Raw genomic sequence first — 16,414 nt, 5'->3', positions numbered from 1 at the left:
TGAATCTCTACTAAGACGAGTGGCATCGGACTTTTGTCTGCTCTGGTCATTCTACTGACCTTGATGGGGGGTAGGTCTTGGTAGCGAAGATCAGCGGCTATGTCTTCTGTTTGTATGTGCTCTGATACTCCACGGAGAACCACCTTCAGGTTCCTCTCGGAGTCAAGGGTGAAGGTATGATATTGTACACCTTTATTATCTAACTCTTTTGTGAGTCTACGGAAGTCCATTATAGTGGCGGGTTGGATTTTAATACCATCGTCTAAATTCTTTGCAGTAGAGTATGCTATCTGTTGACTAGTCATAGTGGCCCGTAGTTCTGTCCACCTATTCTTTTCTCTTAAGATAATTGGAGGCAATTTCTCTTTAGTGGAGGTAGGAGGGTCAGAGTTGTGTCCATCTTCCTCCATACCTTCATCTGTATGTGGTTCTGTTGACTGAGTTTTGCGTTTTTTCCGCCGGTGGGACTCTCCTTGATCCAGGGGGGGATTGGAGACCACCAAATTCAATTTTTCCTCTGCATTAGCAGAATCCTCACTTTCCTCATCATCTCTCGTTGTGGAGTACAGGTTCAAATAACCTGGCCATTCCACTTCAAATTTTTTTAGTAATTTTTTGAGTAGGCTTAGAGCCAGACCTTTGTCTAGTGTTTCTATCAGGGCGTCGGTATCTATGTCAGTCATAGTTACGACTAGTAGGTTTTGATTTGGGGTTGGTCAATTACTAAAACTGAAAATTTAGTAGCAAAACCTCACTTATCGCTGCGTGAATCTCAATCAAAATGCACTCCTTTGTACCGAATGCAGCTGGAAAAGTTTTCCACAAGTTAGCTTTTCTGCGATAGCTACCGTTAAAGTTCAATAACGTATTTTCTTTCAAGAAATCAGGACAATTTCTAAATTGCAACTAAATCAAAGTCTTACCTCTATATATCAATCAAATCACATCACCGAATTCACTCACATTCCTAAAAATCCGACTACCTCCATTCTAAAACCAATCTCCATTCATGACATGTTCCAAGCTAATGACCGCGTTCACAAGAATGCACACATATATATATATATATATATATATTTTTCCCCCACCGATAGTTTTAAAATAGAACAAGTGAAAATTTTTATTGAAATATAAAGTACTTTTTTTTTGTCTGCTTTTGATGATGTTCATATTTTCTCTTCATTTATTGTAAGTATTCATTAAATCACATTTTATTTTTCATTTATTGTGCTTATATATCGTCAAGACTATTTTTCATAATTGTGTTAATTATGTATTATAGACAAATAATGATAATTTGTACTAAACAAATTTTTATTATAGACAAATAATAATTTGTTTAGTATCACCTGATAAAATATAGTTCTTATGTAATATACAGTTATTGCTATACGAAGGTACAAAATTACATCGTTGTTTTTTAATGTCCATTTCCAGAAGAGGCCGAAAATTTCATCAAGAACAGTGGCCCTTGGTACATCCGAGCTAGAGAGGCATTCATGAGGTTCTTGAGGGTTGCCTGCCTCTGTGGATCTCGGAGAGATGATTCCTGAGTACAAGCGGAAAGTGCATCGTGTAGATCTTAATAACGTCGACCGGTGCCATCCTTTTGCTGATTTGATGTGACGTTCCCCGTATGTTTGTTGTACAGCGATCCCTGGTGACGAGTTCGTCAAATAAGTACTGTCGAATCACTTGTTTATGTGCTAAGAATATTCTATCCTGTTGTTCGAATGTTGTCCCTTGATGGCCACGGCATCATTCAAGATGTCATCTCCGAGGACTGCATGTGCCTAGAAATGAGTGCCTAGCAATTGCTCATCTGACTAATGAGAGCTTACATAGCATCAAGGAGTCCCAGCACCTAATTGGACTACCAGCCAATTGCACAGGGACAGCAAAGTACACCCATCAAACCCCTCCTAAAGATCTATTTTATTTTTCTTCTTAAATTTCTAAAACCAATGCCATTACTGTGACGTGTATTTCTCTAATAATATGTTCACCTACACACTGTTTCTGTTATAAAAACAGAGAAATGCTTGTCCAGAAATGTGGTCACAATCCTGACTGGAAAACTTGGTTAAGTTTCTCATTCTGAAACGAAGTCTGAGTATGTTAAGAAGTAAATCTTATTACTGAATCCTAAATACCTCACTCTCATTGACACATACGCATTTCCTGTAATCCGCCCGACACTGCATAACCTTTACATTTATGACTATTATTAATACAGACTTGGATTTGAATATCGATGTAGACTTGGACTTAAAAGCCATACCATCCGCAGGATACTCATCTCAATGAATGTGTGGAAGGACTTATTTGTATACATATCTTAAAGTGATTTATGCGGTGTTTTCCATAATATCCCATTTACAGTTCTCTATTCTTTGATACTCTTCTTGCTGCTGCAATAGTCTTCATCCATTCTTTTGTTTATCACATATATATGTTTTTTTTTTAATAATGGATCTAATCTTTATCAGTCATATATCGTGTGAACTGTACCGCTATTTTAAAAATCTGATTTTCTCTGCTTTTCTATAGAAGAGAATTGAATGTTGTGATTTCATCGTTCAAATACAAATACAAGGCATATTTACTGTTGGTATTGAGAAGCTTTATTATTTTGTTTAATGTACACCATTACGGACTTGGCAAAATCCGATAGACAAACGATTACAGTTAGAAGTACTCTCTGCGATGGACTTTGAAAATCGTTAGAAGGTTACATGAAATTTTCCATAATGTCAATATTGCCGATTGGAATTAGGTTCCAGTTGGAGATTTAAAAAAAAAGCATGAAAACAAGGCCTAAAACTGTATATTTCGAATTCTTCAAACATAATTTTATAACACGCACAAATAATGAGAGTAATAAAATGGAGAAATGTTTTCAAGTCTTATATTTAGGGTTTATTTAATTTATAAAATGATTTTGGGTTATGAATAACCCAAAATTCTTCAGTGTTAAAGAACTAATTTTTTTTTTGGTTTGGTTGGCGAGGTTCTCCAAAGGTCGCTACATGAACCCAGTTTTGGCTAACATCAATTACACTTTGCAGTTTATTCTGGGTTTTCTGGGTTCGATTTTCATTTGAAGTGATGATAATCTTTCTCTGTGGAATACTGCAGTGATTTTCATTTTTTATACGCATCTTAAACAAGCAGCTTCTTCTTTTGTATGCAACATATGATTAGAAATTTCTTTAGTGGACAACAAGGAAAAGGGATGAATTTGTGGCTATCATACGACAGACCTTCATTTTGCACAAAATGACTCCCAATCAGTTTCCTAACCCATCCTTACTACTCATTAACTAGAGTCCATAAAAGTAACAAATATATCTGTAAGTTGCTTTATTCTACACAAATCACACATCACTGCATCGTGTTTTTGTTGTTCTAAACTCTTCACACCGTAATGAGTATACAGCACGCCAGTTTGGAAACCAGTCACCAAACGAAACAACATGTCATTCACGGAGTTCAAATATTATTGTTGTTTGTTGTGATTATGTGGCTTCCGCTTTCCAAACACAACACCTATTGCCAGATAAGCTCGCCGTGTTGTTGCTGACGATTTCTGCCAACAAAAGTAATCGAAAATCGCAATTCGTTGCACACTTTCCTTGTCGTGTTACTCTCTGACATTTCCTAAACAACGCATTGCGCTCTGTTAAAGTACTGTTGCCATGGGAACGTGCTATAGACGTCACCTTGAATCTCAACACTCTCCATCTCTCTCTGGTTTCGGTTATAAGTCGATTTTATTAAGCAACCCACGATAACTATAACAACCTATAATTTATATTAAATTATACAGCTTGAATGAAACGAGATTTTTCTTGGTAAATACGCTCATTCTGATTGGCGTAGATGTCTCCTTATCGGCGTTATTGTTCTTATTATTCAGTAATGGAGCTTTTGTTCGTTATACTTTGCCCAGCAGCATTTGTTTCGATTTCTGATAACATCTATATGATACAGTGCGTTTATTCCTAACCCCACTTTCAAGTAATGCAATATTTGCAATATTTTTAACGCTGCTGTGTTGCACTAATCAGTAAGAAGGCTGCATCACACCGAAAGATGAAAATCATCTTCATACCTTTATAAGGAGATTGTTGACCGCAGGAAAAATAGGAACAAAGAAATAACATCTTTGCACAAATCACCACACAACTTCATAAATGGGTTTTAACTTGATAAATGAGTTTAGCGATGGTAAATAAGATTATGTCATCTCTCGTAAAGATGCGGACACTTTGCGCCATATATATGTGGATACTTTGCGCGATATTACTGATGTATGAATTAGCATATTGTACTGTTATAAATATGACTGTCTCTTGGGAAAAAGTGCAATTATTCCAGTGGTTTACTGTTCATAAAAATTCAACGATACGTTCTTAGCAAATATGTTGAATCATTTTTTTTTTTTTTTTTTTGAATATCACGCCTGGTTAATGTAATTTCCCCTGCCTCACAACTAAAAGTGTATTTCGTTGCGTTTTCTTCAAAAGAAGTTAGAAACCAGATTTATACACGCTTACAAACCCTACAATATCACTTCAGAAATGTCTAAAATTCTTAACAATAGTCAATTATCAATTCAAATATCCAAATCAATGTTTTCTTAATATATATCTTTGATTTAACCTCCATAATTATTTCTAGTTGTTCCAAATTCGATTTTTGAGTCTCCATAATACCTATATTCATCGAGACAGTTCTTTCTTATTTTCGTAAATACAAATCTCTCACAGACGTGCCTCAGAATGGCATCTCAGGAAACCAAGATGTGCTGCTGATGTAATTTAGGAGTTTTGTTGGGAATTTGTTGCCAACATGTTCCGTTTAGCTGTTTATATGAATGCAAGTGGTTATATCAGAAACCTTGCGACATAGACAGTATTGTAAGTCTGCAGACTCAACATTACTTCCGCAGGAAAGATGTGTAGCTTTATTTAGTGCTTCACTGATGACATGAGCATGTGATGGATATCTAGAAAGAACCTTCTCATACTTCGTTCTACACTAAATCACAATCTCTTCGGCTAATATTAGTCATTCTGAAAGCCCGTTTCATCACTTTTCCAAAAAAGCTTTTAGTCTAAGTGGAGTTCCATTTGCCAATTATATAAGTTACAGACGAAGTTAAGAGAACCTTTTGGTTTCTGAGTAGATATTTGTCCAGCCTTTGCCATAACAAACAGAGTGAGCAAAAGCAAAAAAAAAAAAAAAGAAATATCGACATTTATTTCTAACTCACTTGCCAAATGTTTCTCACTACTCTTTGTTAGCATTATTGTTGCGCTTATGAAATAAGAAAGATAAAAAAAAAATTAGAATTCTGTGTTCTGTTTTACTGTGATTCCTGATACACTTATTCACTTGCGGTTTGGTCCCCAAGTTCTGGTGGGAAGAGAGTGAAGTGGGGAAAGTAAGGAAATCATATAACGAAATGCATCCTGATGTCTTGTAACGCTATTGTTTCCATCCTGAAACATGTCTTCGCCCGTATATGTAAATATTCCTATATGTACAGGTAAAATAAATAAGAATTTATCACCGTCTGTTGCTTTCTTCTTATTTACTTATATACTTAGGTTTGAATAATAGTTCGTGATTAGCTTGCTTGCATTGTTCATGAAAAATCTAAACGAAAACAATAAAGAAAATAAAAAACGAAATTCACACTATGCAAGAAACAAAATAATACTGGCTTGTCAAGTGCAGAGAGAGAGAGAGAGAGAGAGAGAGAGAATTCCATTACAATGAAAACTATTCATCAGCAGAAGGCAACCTTCTAGTCAACTGGAGGTAGCTGCTGCTCATCTGTCAGCTTTCTATTTGCACGCTAATTGGATAAACGAGTGAAGAATCGGTCTTCAATTAGTTAATACTACACTCTCCAACAAAGTGAACCATATCATCTATCATTATAATGATGGCAATCGGGGACGTGCAGAATTTCGATAGCACATAGCGAGAATATCAGAATAGTTCGCTCTTAGGTTGGAAAGGTCTAGTTTCGTTTCTCAATCTATAAGACGAGGAATCTTTATAATATCATAAATATATATATATATATATATATATCATATATATATATATATATATATATATATATCATATATATATATATATATATATATATATATATGATCCATTCCATACACGAAAAGTCGCAAGAAGCATATCAGCGCCTGGTGTGGGAAGAAAAAAAAACCCTTTTTTATTTCCACTCAAACTCACCCAAAAAGGATGAGAAGTCTTAATCGCTAGACCACATGGGAGCATAAAAACTTCCGACGAGGATGGAATATCTCCGGAGTTGGCAGTGGTTTTATTCTTATTTTTCAGGATGAAGAACTGTGGGTTTTTGCCTTGCTAAATAGAAAATTCAGTGTAAGATTCCACCCATTTATCAGAGACGTAACTACAATCACTTCATAGACTTAGTTGCTCCGAACATAATTGCAATCAATTCAACCTAGTGATTGTTTCTGGCTACATGAAAAAAACAAACAAAAAAAGACTGTTTTAAGTCATTTACTTTTCAATTTCAGTAGTCACAGAAATTTGAAATCTATCAGCAGATCAAAAGAAATTTTAAACTATAGATCTAGAAGCGTAACGTATGTAATCAATTTAAGGATTTTCCATATACTTAGGTTGCATTTCCACGAAAACTGTATAATAGTTGTCTGTATAGGATTACGTAAAAAGGTAGAAGTTCATATAGCAAGACTAATCCTTGAATAATATAAATTAAATATAAAAGAATGTAAACACATGTCAAAAAGAATCGTAATCATATAAAATATTCAAGAACATGTAAGAAATCTCATAAATGTTTAGAAATATGAATATTATAAATTCATCCTTATTTCATAGTGGAATATACTGTCTATACATTCGGCTATGAAATAAGGATGGGTTTTAAAATATTCCCTATTTCTATTCATTTGAACAAGTCTTTTGGCTCTTTTTCAATAATTCATCAATGTATTGATAGTCTTCGAAGAAAGGATTCACAAAGAATGACAAGAAAATAAATAAATCGAAAGAAATATTCATCACAGATGGAGGAGCTTAAAACAATTAAATTGAAAATTAAACAATGAAGCAAAAAACTAATGAAGCAGTAGAAAATAAAAAATACATTTAAAATATTACTATTTTGAATAGATAATAATAATTAATTGAGGACAAATAATTCTACCAGTAAAAATCATAAACTAATTGGGAAAAATATATGCATAAATTAGAAAAATGTGTAGGTTTTCTTATTTATGTTATTTCTTATTATAATATTTTTCTTATTTTTATTATAAAATAGACAATTTTCTAATTGATATCATTAACAACAATTAGAACGACGTATTTTGTATAAGGAATATAAAGCGCGAACATTTATGCACTTACATATTTTATTATATTTACAATAAGAGAAACAAAATTAAAAATACACCAAAATTTTAAGTGTTTCGTCTTCTCTTGAACTATTTTCCATAATGGCTCTAAAGACAAACAGTAGTTTTTCATTATTTAACATTCGGTTTCCCACTGGTATCGTTCCTCCATTACCACGATATCCTGATGAAGATATCCAACCTCTATCGCTATCTAACGAGGTGTTCCCTTTCTATTTTAGTGTCCTATTTCCTAGCCGAGGTTTAAAGTATTCTCTCCTTAATTACGCAAATGGGATTAATTTCTGATTAATAGTTGTAAACGAATCATAATACTATCAACCAAAGCAATCTACGCTTGTTTCACTGGCTATAATTATTTTTAAATGTGACTTAATAAATTAAAGAAACGAAGAATGTTTAAACCATATCTACCGTTCAATTTTGTACCCTACATGCATTGTGAGTCACAATAATTCGAAATTTCAACATCATTTCAACAGTGCAGGTAAAAGAGGTTTATCTCTTCCCACATCCCCAACCGCAAGACACCTAGGTTTATTGACTCTGAAATATGGAAAAATCACTGTTGAACTAAGATGAGCAGCAAACTCAAGAACAACAAAATGGTTAGGCAAAGAAAGGTAACCAGTATGGTCAGGAAGGCAAAATCAGATTACGAAAAGAAACTAATCGAACAGGCCAAAGGAAATCCCAAAGAGTTCTTACGTTTGTAGCAAGTAAGAGAAAGAACGACTATGGAAGAGTAACCTTAATGAGTGCTGATAATCATGAGGTGACAGAAGCAGATAAAATAGTTAATATAGTGAAAATGAGTTACTGAGTGACCACTTTGCAAGGATATATCATACAAGTGAAGCTAATGCTGTGACAGAGACTTATGTAGGAACAGAGATGGATGAGTTGGAGGTGCTTTGGATATTGCAGTATCTCAATGTTAATGCAAGCCATGCAATTAGATGAAATATCAGCTCTTGTTTTGTGGAAATGTGCAAGATAACTGGCAATGTCTCTGACTAGGCTGTTTATTTTAAATCTCGGCTCTGATAGAGTTTCAAGGGAGTGAAAAGAGGGCAAAATAATTCATAAGGGTGGTTCTAAGATTGCAGTAGCAAATTATAGACTAATCAGTATCTCAGGCATGGTGGAAAAGTATTAGAAAAATTGATAAATAAAAGAATTCAAGAATGGTTGATAAAAATATGATACTGTATGAGGATCAACATGGCTTTGTGAAGGGTCGGTCATGCCTTAGTAATGTACTAGCGTTTTATAATAGAATGACAGATCAGCTGGATAAACGAAGTGGCTACACGGTGATTCTACAGGATTTTTCCATGGCATTTGACCGAATACTACAAGGAAAGCATTCAGAAGTGAGCAATGAAGATGATGAGTGGTGTGGAACGTTCCCTAAAAGGAAATATTCAGGGTGTGTGGGCTGCAGAAGTTGGTTAATAAGCGAAAAAGAGGGCATACGATGGAAACATTTAAGTTACTTAAAGGGTGTTATAGGATTGATGCAAGGGAACTATTTCAGCACTTGGCAAGAGGAGAAAGAACAAGAGAGCATCTCTGGAAGTTAAGTAAAAGCGTGGTTAGTAAGGACGTAAGGATCAGATTTTCCGCTTGGAAAGTGGTGAATGAATGGAATGGGATGTCAGAATCTGTTGTTAGGACTTTGTCTGTTAATGGGTTCAAGGAGAGGTATGATAGATTGTGCGGATGGTTTGGGTCTCCCGCGATGAGTGTTCAGACTCCATGGAGGTGCCGCACAACAAAAATAATAAACTACTATATTCAGCGATATCAGTTAGGATTATCAACACAAGATGGCCGCAGTTGTCTATCTTTATCTGATCTTTCTCATTTAACTAGATATATATGAACTAACTACTGGCAATGACAGAGTATACGCCAGTGGAGACCGACTATTGCCGATTGTCAAGAATAAAAAACACATTGGAGGATTTTATTAAACAGTCTCCCAATTTTTCACACAAGAAAGCCAGAAGGGTGGACAGACATCTTATATATCTGATACAGAACTTCAGAACATTCCTTAAGTGTACTGATTAATATTTAGGAATGGTAGTGGTAATTCCACATGCACAAGACTCGCGAGTATTCACTGACTCAGTGTCAGAGGGTGAAGGCAAATTCGTTTCCTTCTCGAAGTCACATCCCTGCTCTACTAGCAGCATTAGAACAGAGAAATTCATTAGGCCTTCTAATTCTTCTTTTTGCAGTCGTTTGTATAAGCGTCGATGATATATTAAATTTCATTCTCTATGAATCCACAAAGCCATGTCTAATTCTAGCAAGAGTGAAAACAAGGATACATGGGTTTTCTCTTGATTATGATATTTTTTTAAAAAAAAAGAAACTGTCATTTATATACTTGAGAAATATATATGCTAACTCACAATTAATGATCATGAAGTTTAAAAATAAATGCACGATCAACAAAAATAAAACATTTCTCTTAATATGTAATGAAAACTAGATTATTTCGATATTCCACATTATAATTTATCGTCGCAAAAGGAACTTTTGATATTTCTGGACCAATGGTCTCGTGAAAAACTTTCTTTAGTAGAAGATTTTCAAAATCTAGAAAAAGAATCTTTCTAGAACAGTTTCTAGAAACTTTACTCTTCTTTCCATTTGTCTGTTCTAATTGAAAGATTTAATAGTATCAAATTTGTTGTAAGAATAAATAATAATAAGCTAACACCTTTATATTCCCTTATGGGGAATAGTCGAGACCTTTGAACCCTACTAGCTTTTGGAAAGACTGAGTGGGCAGTTTGATCCTCACAGGTAACAAATCAAAAATAGCTGGCCCATGTCCATCACTAATTATAGGCAGCCATTGATGAAGAGAGTGCTACCATCTCTTGGCACCTAACCCTAACAGGATATGTTACTGTCTGAAATAATGTGGGTTCTACGGTCGATTTTCTTGAGTTTACGGGACGAAAAACCCGAGTTTCCTAGAGAAAAAAAACCGCTTGCCCGCCAGAGATCAACTAACTCGGGACCGGTCGAAGAAAGACTTTTGAAAAAGTTCCTCCAGTCGGCGACTAAACACGAACTATAAGTCTATCTTCGTGCTGCTTAGCGCAGAGCATACAAGCGTCACTTCCACTGAGCAACACAGGCCTTCAAATTTGTTAGATGATTCAAAATATCGCTTTTATGCTATGGATTTTTTTTAAATGTAATTCTATTTAACGTCGTCTTATTCGACACGAGAGAGAGAGAGAGAGAGAGAGAGCACAAAAAGGAGAATCCATTCCAATAATAGGGTAATCAATCCGTCTTCTCGGATGAGTTGTTTATTATTACACGTGGGAAAAATTAACTTCTCTTTTATAATCATTGTAGTTTTTAAAGTGGTAACTAAATTGCCACACGCCAATACCGTATTTACTCATTAACGACGATCCTTTAATTGAATAGACTTCGGTTCAAGTTCCATCTAGACGAAAAGAACCTTTACTAGACTTTTCAGCTAACGGAGAGTTAGCCGATCTTAACACATTCAAATTTTTATTTATTCGTGCGGGGTTCCCCCTGTTCCTCGACTGTCTCTTAGGACTGATTGAACCCTCCTAATGAGGCATTAAATACTACTATACCCTATGACTGTAGCCAACGCATTCATAAAAACCTCATAGTCTTAATTTGTCAGCTGGAATGAATTCTAAACAACTCAATCGAACATGTCCAACATGCGCTAAAACTGCAGTAAATCCGATCTCACATTATCAAGGCTAATGAAGCAAAGCAGACTGGGTGACTGTGCTTATCGGGGATTCGGTTATCAACTACTAACTTTCAAAAATGTCATTTAAGAATTCGAGAGCGATCGAGCCAATTGCAACCAGTCTATCATATCCAGTAGAAAATTTTAAGGAATTACGTTATTGCATTATCTGCTAGCACTAGCATAATGAGTTCTTTTGATCTTTTTGTTCCTTTCGCTTTTGTTCTAATTGAACAGTATCGATGTGTGCACTGGCCACTATAATATTCACAAAGAAGCATTTAACGTAAGATGTAGCTAATTAAAAATTTTCTCTTTAGCATGCTGGCAGTTGCTATGACAACTGAACAACATCGCCAGAGTAAATGCGTCATTTTGATTTAAGGGATGAATAACTCCAAGAACTTCTTTTTTGTTGTTAGTTCTATTCTCGGAACAAGGCGGAAACTAGCATTGAAAAAAGGAGTTCAGCGTTAAGCTAAGCTAAGATTATCGTATTCAGCTATACTGTAAAAGATTAGCGGTACCAATAATCTCAAAAAGGCAATTATTTTTAATTGTTTTATATTTTCCACTGTACATGTTTGAAAAGCACATAATCCACTAAAGCACAAAGAAAAATCGGTTTTACATCAAATTCATAGAAATAATGTTAAAAATATTAATTAATAATATGATACGACTAATGATGAAATGAAATAGTGTATTGTAGCATTAATGCAATCGAGTGAAATGTAGACGGGTCGCAAACATGTCACTTCGCACAAACATACGAAGATAATTGTGAGAGTCAGATCCCGTCTTGAGCTACATGCATGCTTACGTATGAATGGTGCATTCTTACCCCAATCTCCGGTACCAGGAATAAAAAAACCTGATAAACTTGACTACTGAGAAACTTAGATGCGCGTACTCTGTACAATATGCAATTTCTTTTTCTATTAAGTTCACAAATCTGGATTTCACACACTGAATTTATCACTTCTATAATACATTGATAACTGCCGATGAAGCGATTGTACTCGACGTGGTTAAATACGTGTGTGAAATTGGTGAGTTGGCTGTACAGAAAATTTAAAAGCCATGTCATGTAAAATATGAGGTCAAGTTTTCTTGGTGTTGACTCCTGGTACAGGAGATTAAGCTATCAACTTGTGTTATGCATGTACTGATGTGCGAGACTGCGAAACTCAGCGAGAATGATCTATAGCAGTCTGAGCAGATTTGAGCTGTCAAATTGGGGAATTTGACAGCTCGAATATATCCCTTTTGCCAGGTGCCAGGTGATATCAAAGAGGACTACGATTTTTTTCGAGGGGGGGGGGGGGAGTGCATTAGTGTGCTGTTCTTCAGGTAATTTGTAAAGGAAAGAGACTACTGGGAACCTTAAAAAGCTATTCCATAGAACTGACCGGTCAATAACTTATTAATGTAACGTTAAGGCATAGCTGTACAGTTCGCGTCAAACAATTGTACTTTGCATGGTCCGGTCGATATCTTATGGTCTTTACCTAATATTTCATTTCCGGTAAAAAAAAGTTATCAAATCCTTCACTGGCAAATTAATAATAATACTGGCAGTGCTGATACTAACAATACATTTGGTCTAATATTATCAGTAGTCCAAATATATGACAACTAATAGGAGATGCTAGGAATGTTTGACATTTTCATTTACATAATATAATTTGATAAACTTCACAACACACACGCACACGTGCGTGTATGATTTCCATCTTTTTTTAAACCTCATGAAGGCACTTTTTCCGCCTACAGGATTTTGTAATTTATATTAGAAAACTAACCTGGTATGGGATTAATCCCATGGCATTTGACATATTGTGAAAATAACGGCTGAGATATTTAGTATTGTCTAATATATATGACCATGCAAAACGTTTACCGTATTGAACAGCTTGTATTTAAGAAAATAAAAAAAATAATTTCTATTCTGTTAAATACATTTAAAATGATACAACTATTTGTTTATTTATTTTATGTTCAGTAGTATATCTTAATCCTAGATTGCAACTATTAAAAGAAAACAATCCGACACATGAGTGGATTTTCAATCTGCTACATAGAATTTAGATAGAATCTCAGATAAGTTACTCTGAAAAGGCCAAAATGTGTTTCTATAGGTCATCTAATATAAAGAAATTTATATGAGATGCAGTACACTTAAAGGAAGTTTTTGATATATTTGTATGGATGCATAACAACAGCGCTAATATAAAGGAAATCCAAACCGAAGAGTCTAGTATGAGTGCCAACTTTTGTAATTTTGTTAACTTATTTTGTAAATGTGTTGGAAAGTGTCGTATTCTAATTTATGATTATCCATATTTGTGATTTTAATATGCTTGCATAGCGAATGAAGTACCACCTGTTCTCGCTACAATCATTATTAATTATCCTAAAGTAATTTTTGCAAATTTCTATAATTTCACTATTCATTTGTAAATTGATCCAGTGGTATAATTACAATACTAAGAAATAAATGCTTGATTCAATGAGTTTTCAGGGAATCCCTAACTAGAGAATCTAAAGATTTTAAGGACCATATCCACAGTCTGTCGAAGGCAGTAAACGATGTAGTTTTACGGTATCCATTTCATCAATACTTTTAAGAGTATGAATCATGTAATGAATTGGAGAAAAGAAAGAAATAACAAAGCAAGATTAGATTTGAATGTTTTATAGGTTGTAATTTTTAGTAAATACATGAATGAAGGTTGCTCCAAAGAACAGCAATTGAAAGGAAACGAAATGACAGCCAGATTAAAAGGAATAGAGTAATTGTGTAATCTGTATGCCCATTCAAAACTCCGCCAAAGTTTTTCAGCGAATTTTATTTCTTTTTCCCAGTCTAAACACTTCTTAGGTTGGCCTGCTGTCTCGTAATCCGGAATTTTCCCTCTAATACGTTTTGAGCGCAAGTAATAATCCTGAATGTTTTTATCAAAATGAAGATTTCGTGCAGGCAAGGCTTAGCGATCGATACCGTTCTTCGCTTGAACACATTACGCACGCCATCAACCCTGAAAATGACGTTATAGGCTACTGTATTGCACGGTAACCATAACGACAAGCTGGAGTCGAAAAGCACAGGCGATTTGTATGTGGAAGGTGCTGGTAAATACATGTCTACATACAAATATTTGAGTAGTCTAATGGATTGTTAATTCCCTTGTTAATATCATAAGGGAATTAACAATAATTCTTTCAAATTTAGAGAAACACCACATCTGAATCTTAGTAAACAGCCGGGACTTGCTGGATAAAAATAAATAAATCGAATTTGTATTTTCGGTAAAATTTCTTCTTTCTTATGCGTTTACAATAAGAAAACATTCTTTAAGAATTTATAAGATATTAACTGAAACAATATTAGAAAAATATTATTTACTCATTTTGTTCATTATATTTCATTATACAGTTTTCATAACAAAGTTATGTCAATTGTTGATAGCCGAATAGTACAATCGATTACGATCAGTATTTGAATAAAGAAAATCAAAATAAAGTATTAAATTGATTTATATTTGCTGTATGGCATCGTTAAGGATGTAAATTTAATCATATTATATATGTCTTTACAAATCCAAAATGAATATGCGAGAATTTCTACTTTTTGTTAGTTACTTAATTTCTACGTTAGTCGATGCATTTCTGGTTGGCTAAGAATGGCACTAGGTGGCATATTCAGGTGTGAATCTACGATTTCATGAAATCGTTACTTCTTCAGGATGCTTTTCAGTCTGGAGAAGAACAAGCTCATAAGAAGAATAGTCGTGTGGGATAAAATCTGGTGATTAAGACGAATTAGAGGATGCTGAACTTCGCTAAAAATTCCGGGTCACTAAAAGCAATAATGATACTAAAAACTAGGTTTCGGAGAACTATTTGGAAGTAGCGAAATGCATCTCAAAGGAATGGAGAATTGGTCTGAGGACAATTTAATCCATGCTCTGAGGCGCTCTGTAAATTCACACAAATTTTAGCAAATATCCGACACGGTTGTCACTTCGGTATTGTTAATAGTTTCCTAAAAATGTTCTGTCCGAGTTGTTTTTGGTCAGCCCTCGTATGTAGAAAATACTCAATCTTCATTATTATATTCCTGAAATAAACTTTAGAATAGCACATATATTCAAACACATTATTCTTAATAATATTAGATGATGCCATATGACACTACAATACCTATAGGGGATTATTTAGATCCAATTCGGCTCCCCCCCCCCCTAAAATGTCTTCGGGGAAAGCTTTAAGGTTTCTTCGATACATTTGAGAAAGTCAATGAATCATAAAATCGAATACTTCACAAATACTCAGAACCATTTTCGAATGATTTGTGCCTTGTAACATGGAATGTTATGGTGCTGATAATAAGCGTTCCTAGAGGAAATGCATCACTCAATTTCATAACATAATTGAGCATCGTTGCTGATCAGAGGCATCCAACAAATTGCTTCACCAAGATCAGGGTGCATAACGTTCGCTAATTAATAATAATAATATGTTCCACATCTTACGTCACTAACAACAGGATCCATTGATTGATGCACGAATCAATTCTTGCAACATAAATTAACTGTTGCAAAAGTTGTTCTACGAGGTTAACCTCGTCTATCACGAGAATAAACTTTATTAAAGTTGTTCAGCTAAAAAGGTGAGTTAACCGGTTTCATAAGGAGGTGCATAGAAAACCTGAAAAATGGGAAAATGTGGAATGCATCAAATAGTCTTCTTTGAAGAGCATAAATTATCAGAAATGCATCCCCGCATGCAACAGTTATTATGGAGCACTCCAGCACAGCAGCTGTTGTTAAGTGCTGTGTTGAACTTAACAGCGACGCTAACCTCTTTTTCTGCACGTTCATGATCTGTCATTGAACGCTCATTGATTCTGTGGAGGCGTGCGCAGTTTCATGTTGACAAAGTTTTCTGCGTCATGTCAGAAATATCGAGGCAGGAACAGAAGGGGAACTTCAGTGCATTCATGAATAAATGATTTTCTTGAAGCAGTCCTGTCCGAATTATTTCTGGGAAATGTAAACATGTTAATCGCTTCATTCCTGAATACAAAATAAGAAATGATATTGTTTCGGTCATCAAGAATATTTTTTTTTCTTGATGCTTCTAAGCAAAACCATACCTTATGTATTCTACGACTTCTGGCTGCAGTGAGACG

General features: G+C 34.7%; 1 protein-coding gene across 3 annotated transcripts in view; it reads left to right on the top strand.

Moving 5' to 3' along the window:
* LOC150098119 (uncharacterized) overlaps positions 1-5,582 on the top strand; it is a 67,748-nt gene extending 62,166 nt beyond the window's left edge. For all 3 annotated transcript variants that reach the window (XM_090406228.1, XM_090406227.1, XM_090406226.1), the window contains one exon: positions 1,438-5,582. In XM_090406228.1, the coding sequence (XP_090262354.1) occupies positions 1,438-1,553 (116 nt within the window). In that variant the 3' untranslated portion in view covers positions 1,554-5,582. The remainder of the gene's footprint in view (positions 1-1,437) is intronic.
* Positions 5,583-16,414: the final 10,832 nt, after the last annotated feature.

The sequence above is a fragment of the Typopeltis vanoorti genome, chromosome 16 (assembly GCF_054136105.1).
Source record: "Typopeltis vanoorti isolate ZY-2024b chromosome 16, IOZ_Tvanoo_1.0, whole genome shotgun sequence".
NCBI classification, from domain to species: domain Eukaryota; kingdom Metazoa; phylum Arthropoda; class Arachnida; order Uropygi; family Thelyphonidae; genus Typopeltis; species Typopeltis vanoorti.
The sequence above is the reverse complement of the archived record's forward strand: the minus strand, read 5'-3'. Positions and strand labels throughout refer to the sequence as shown.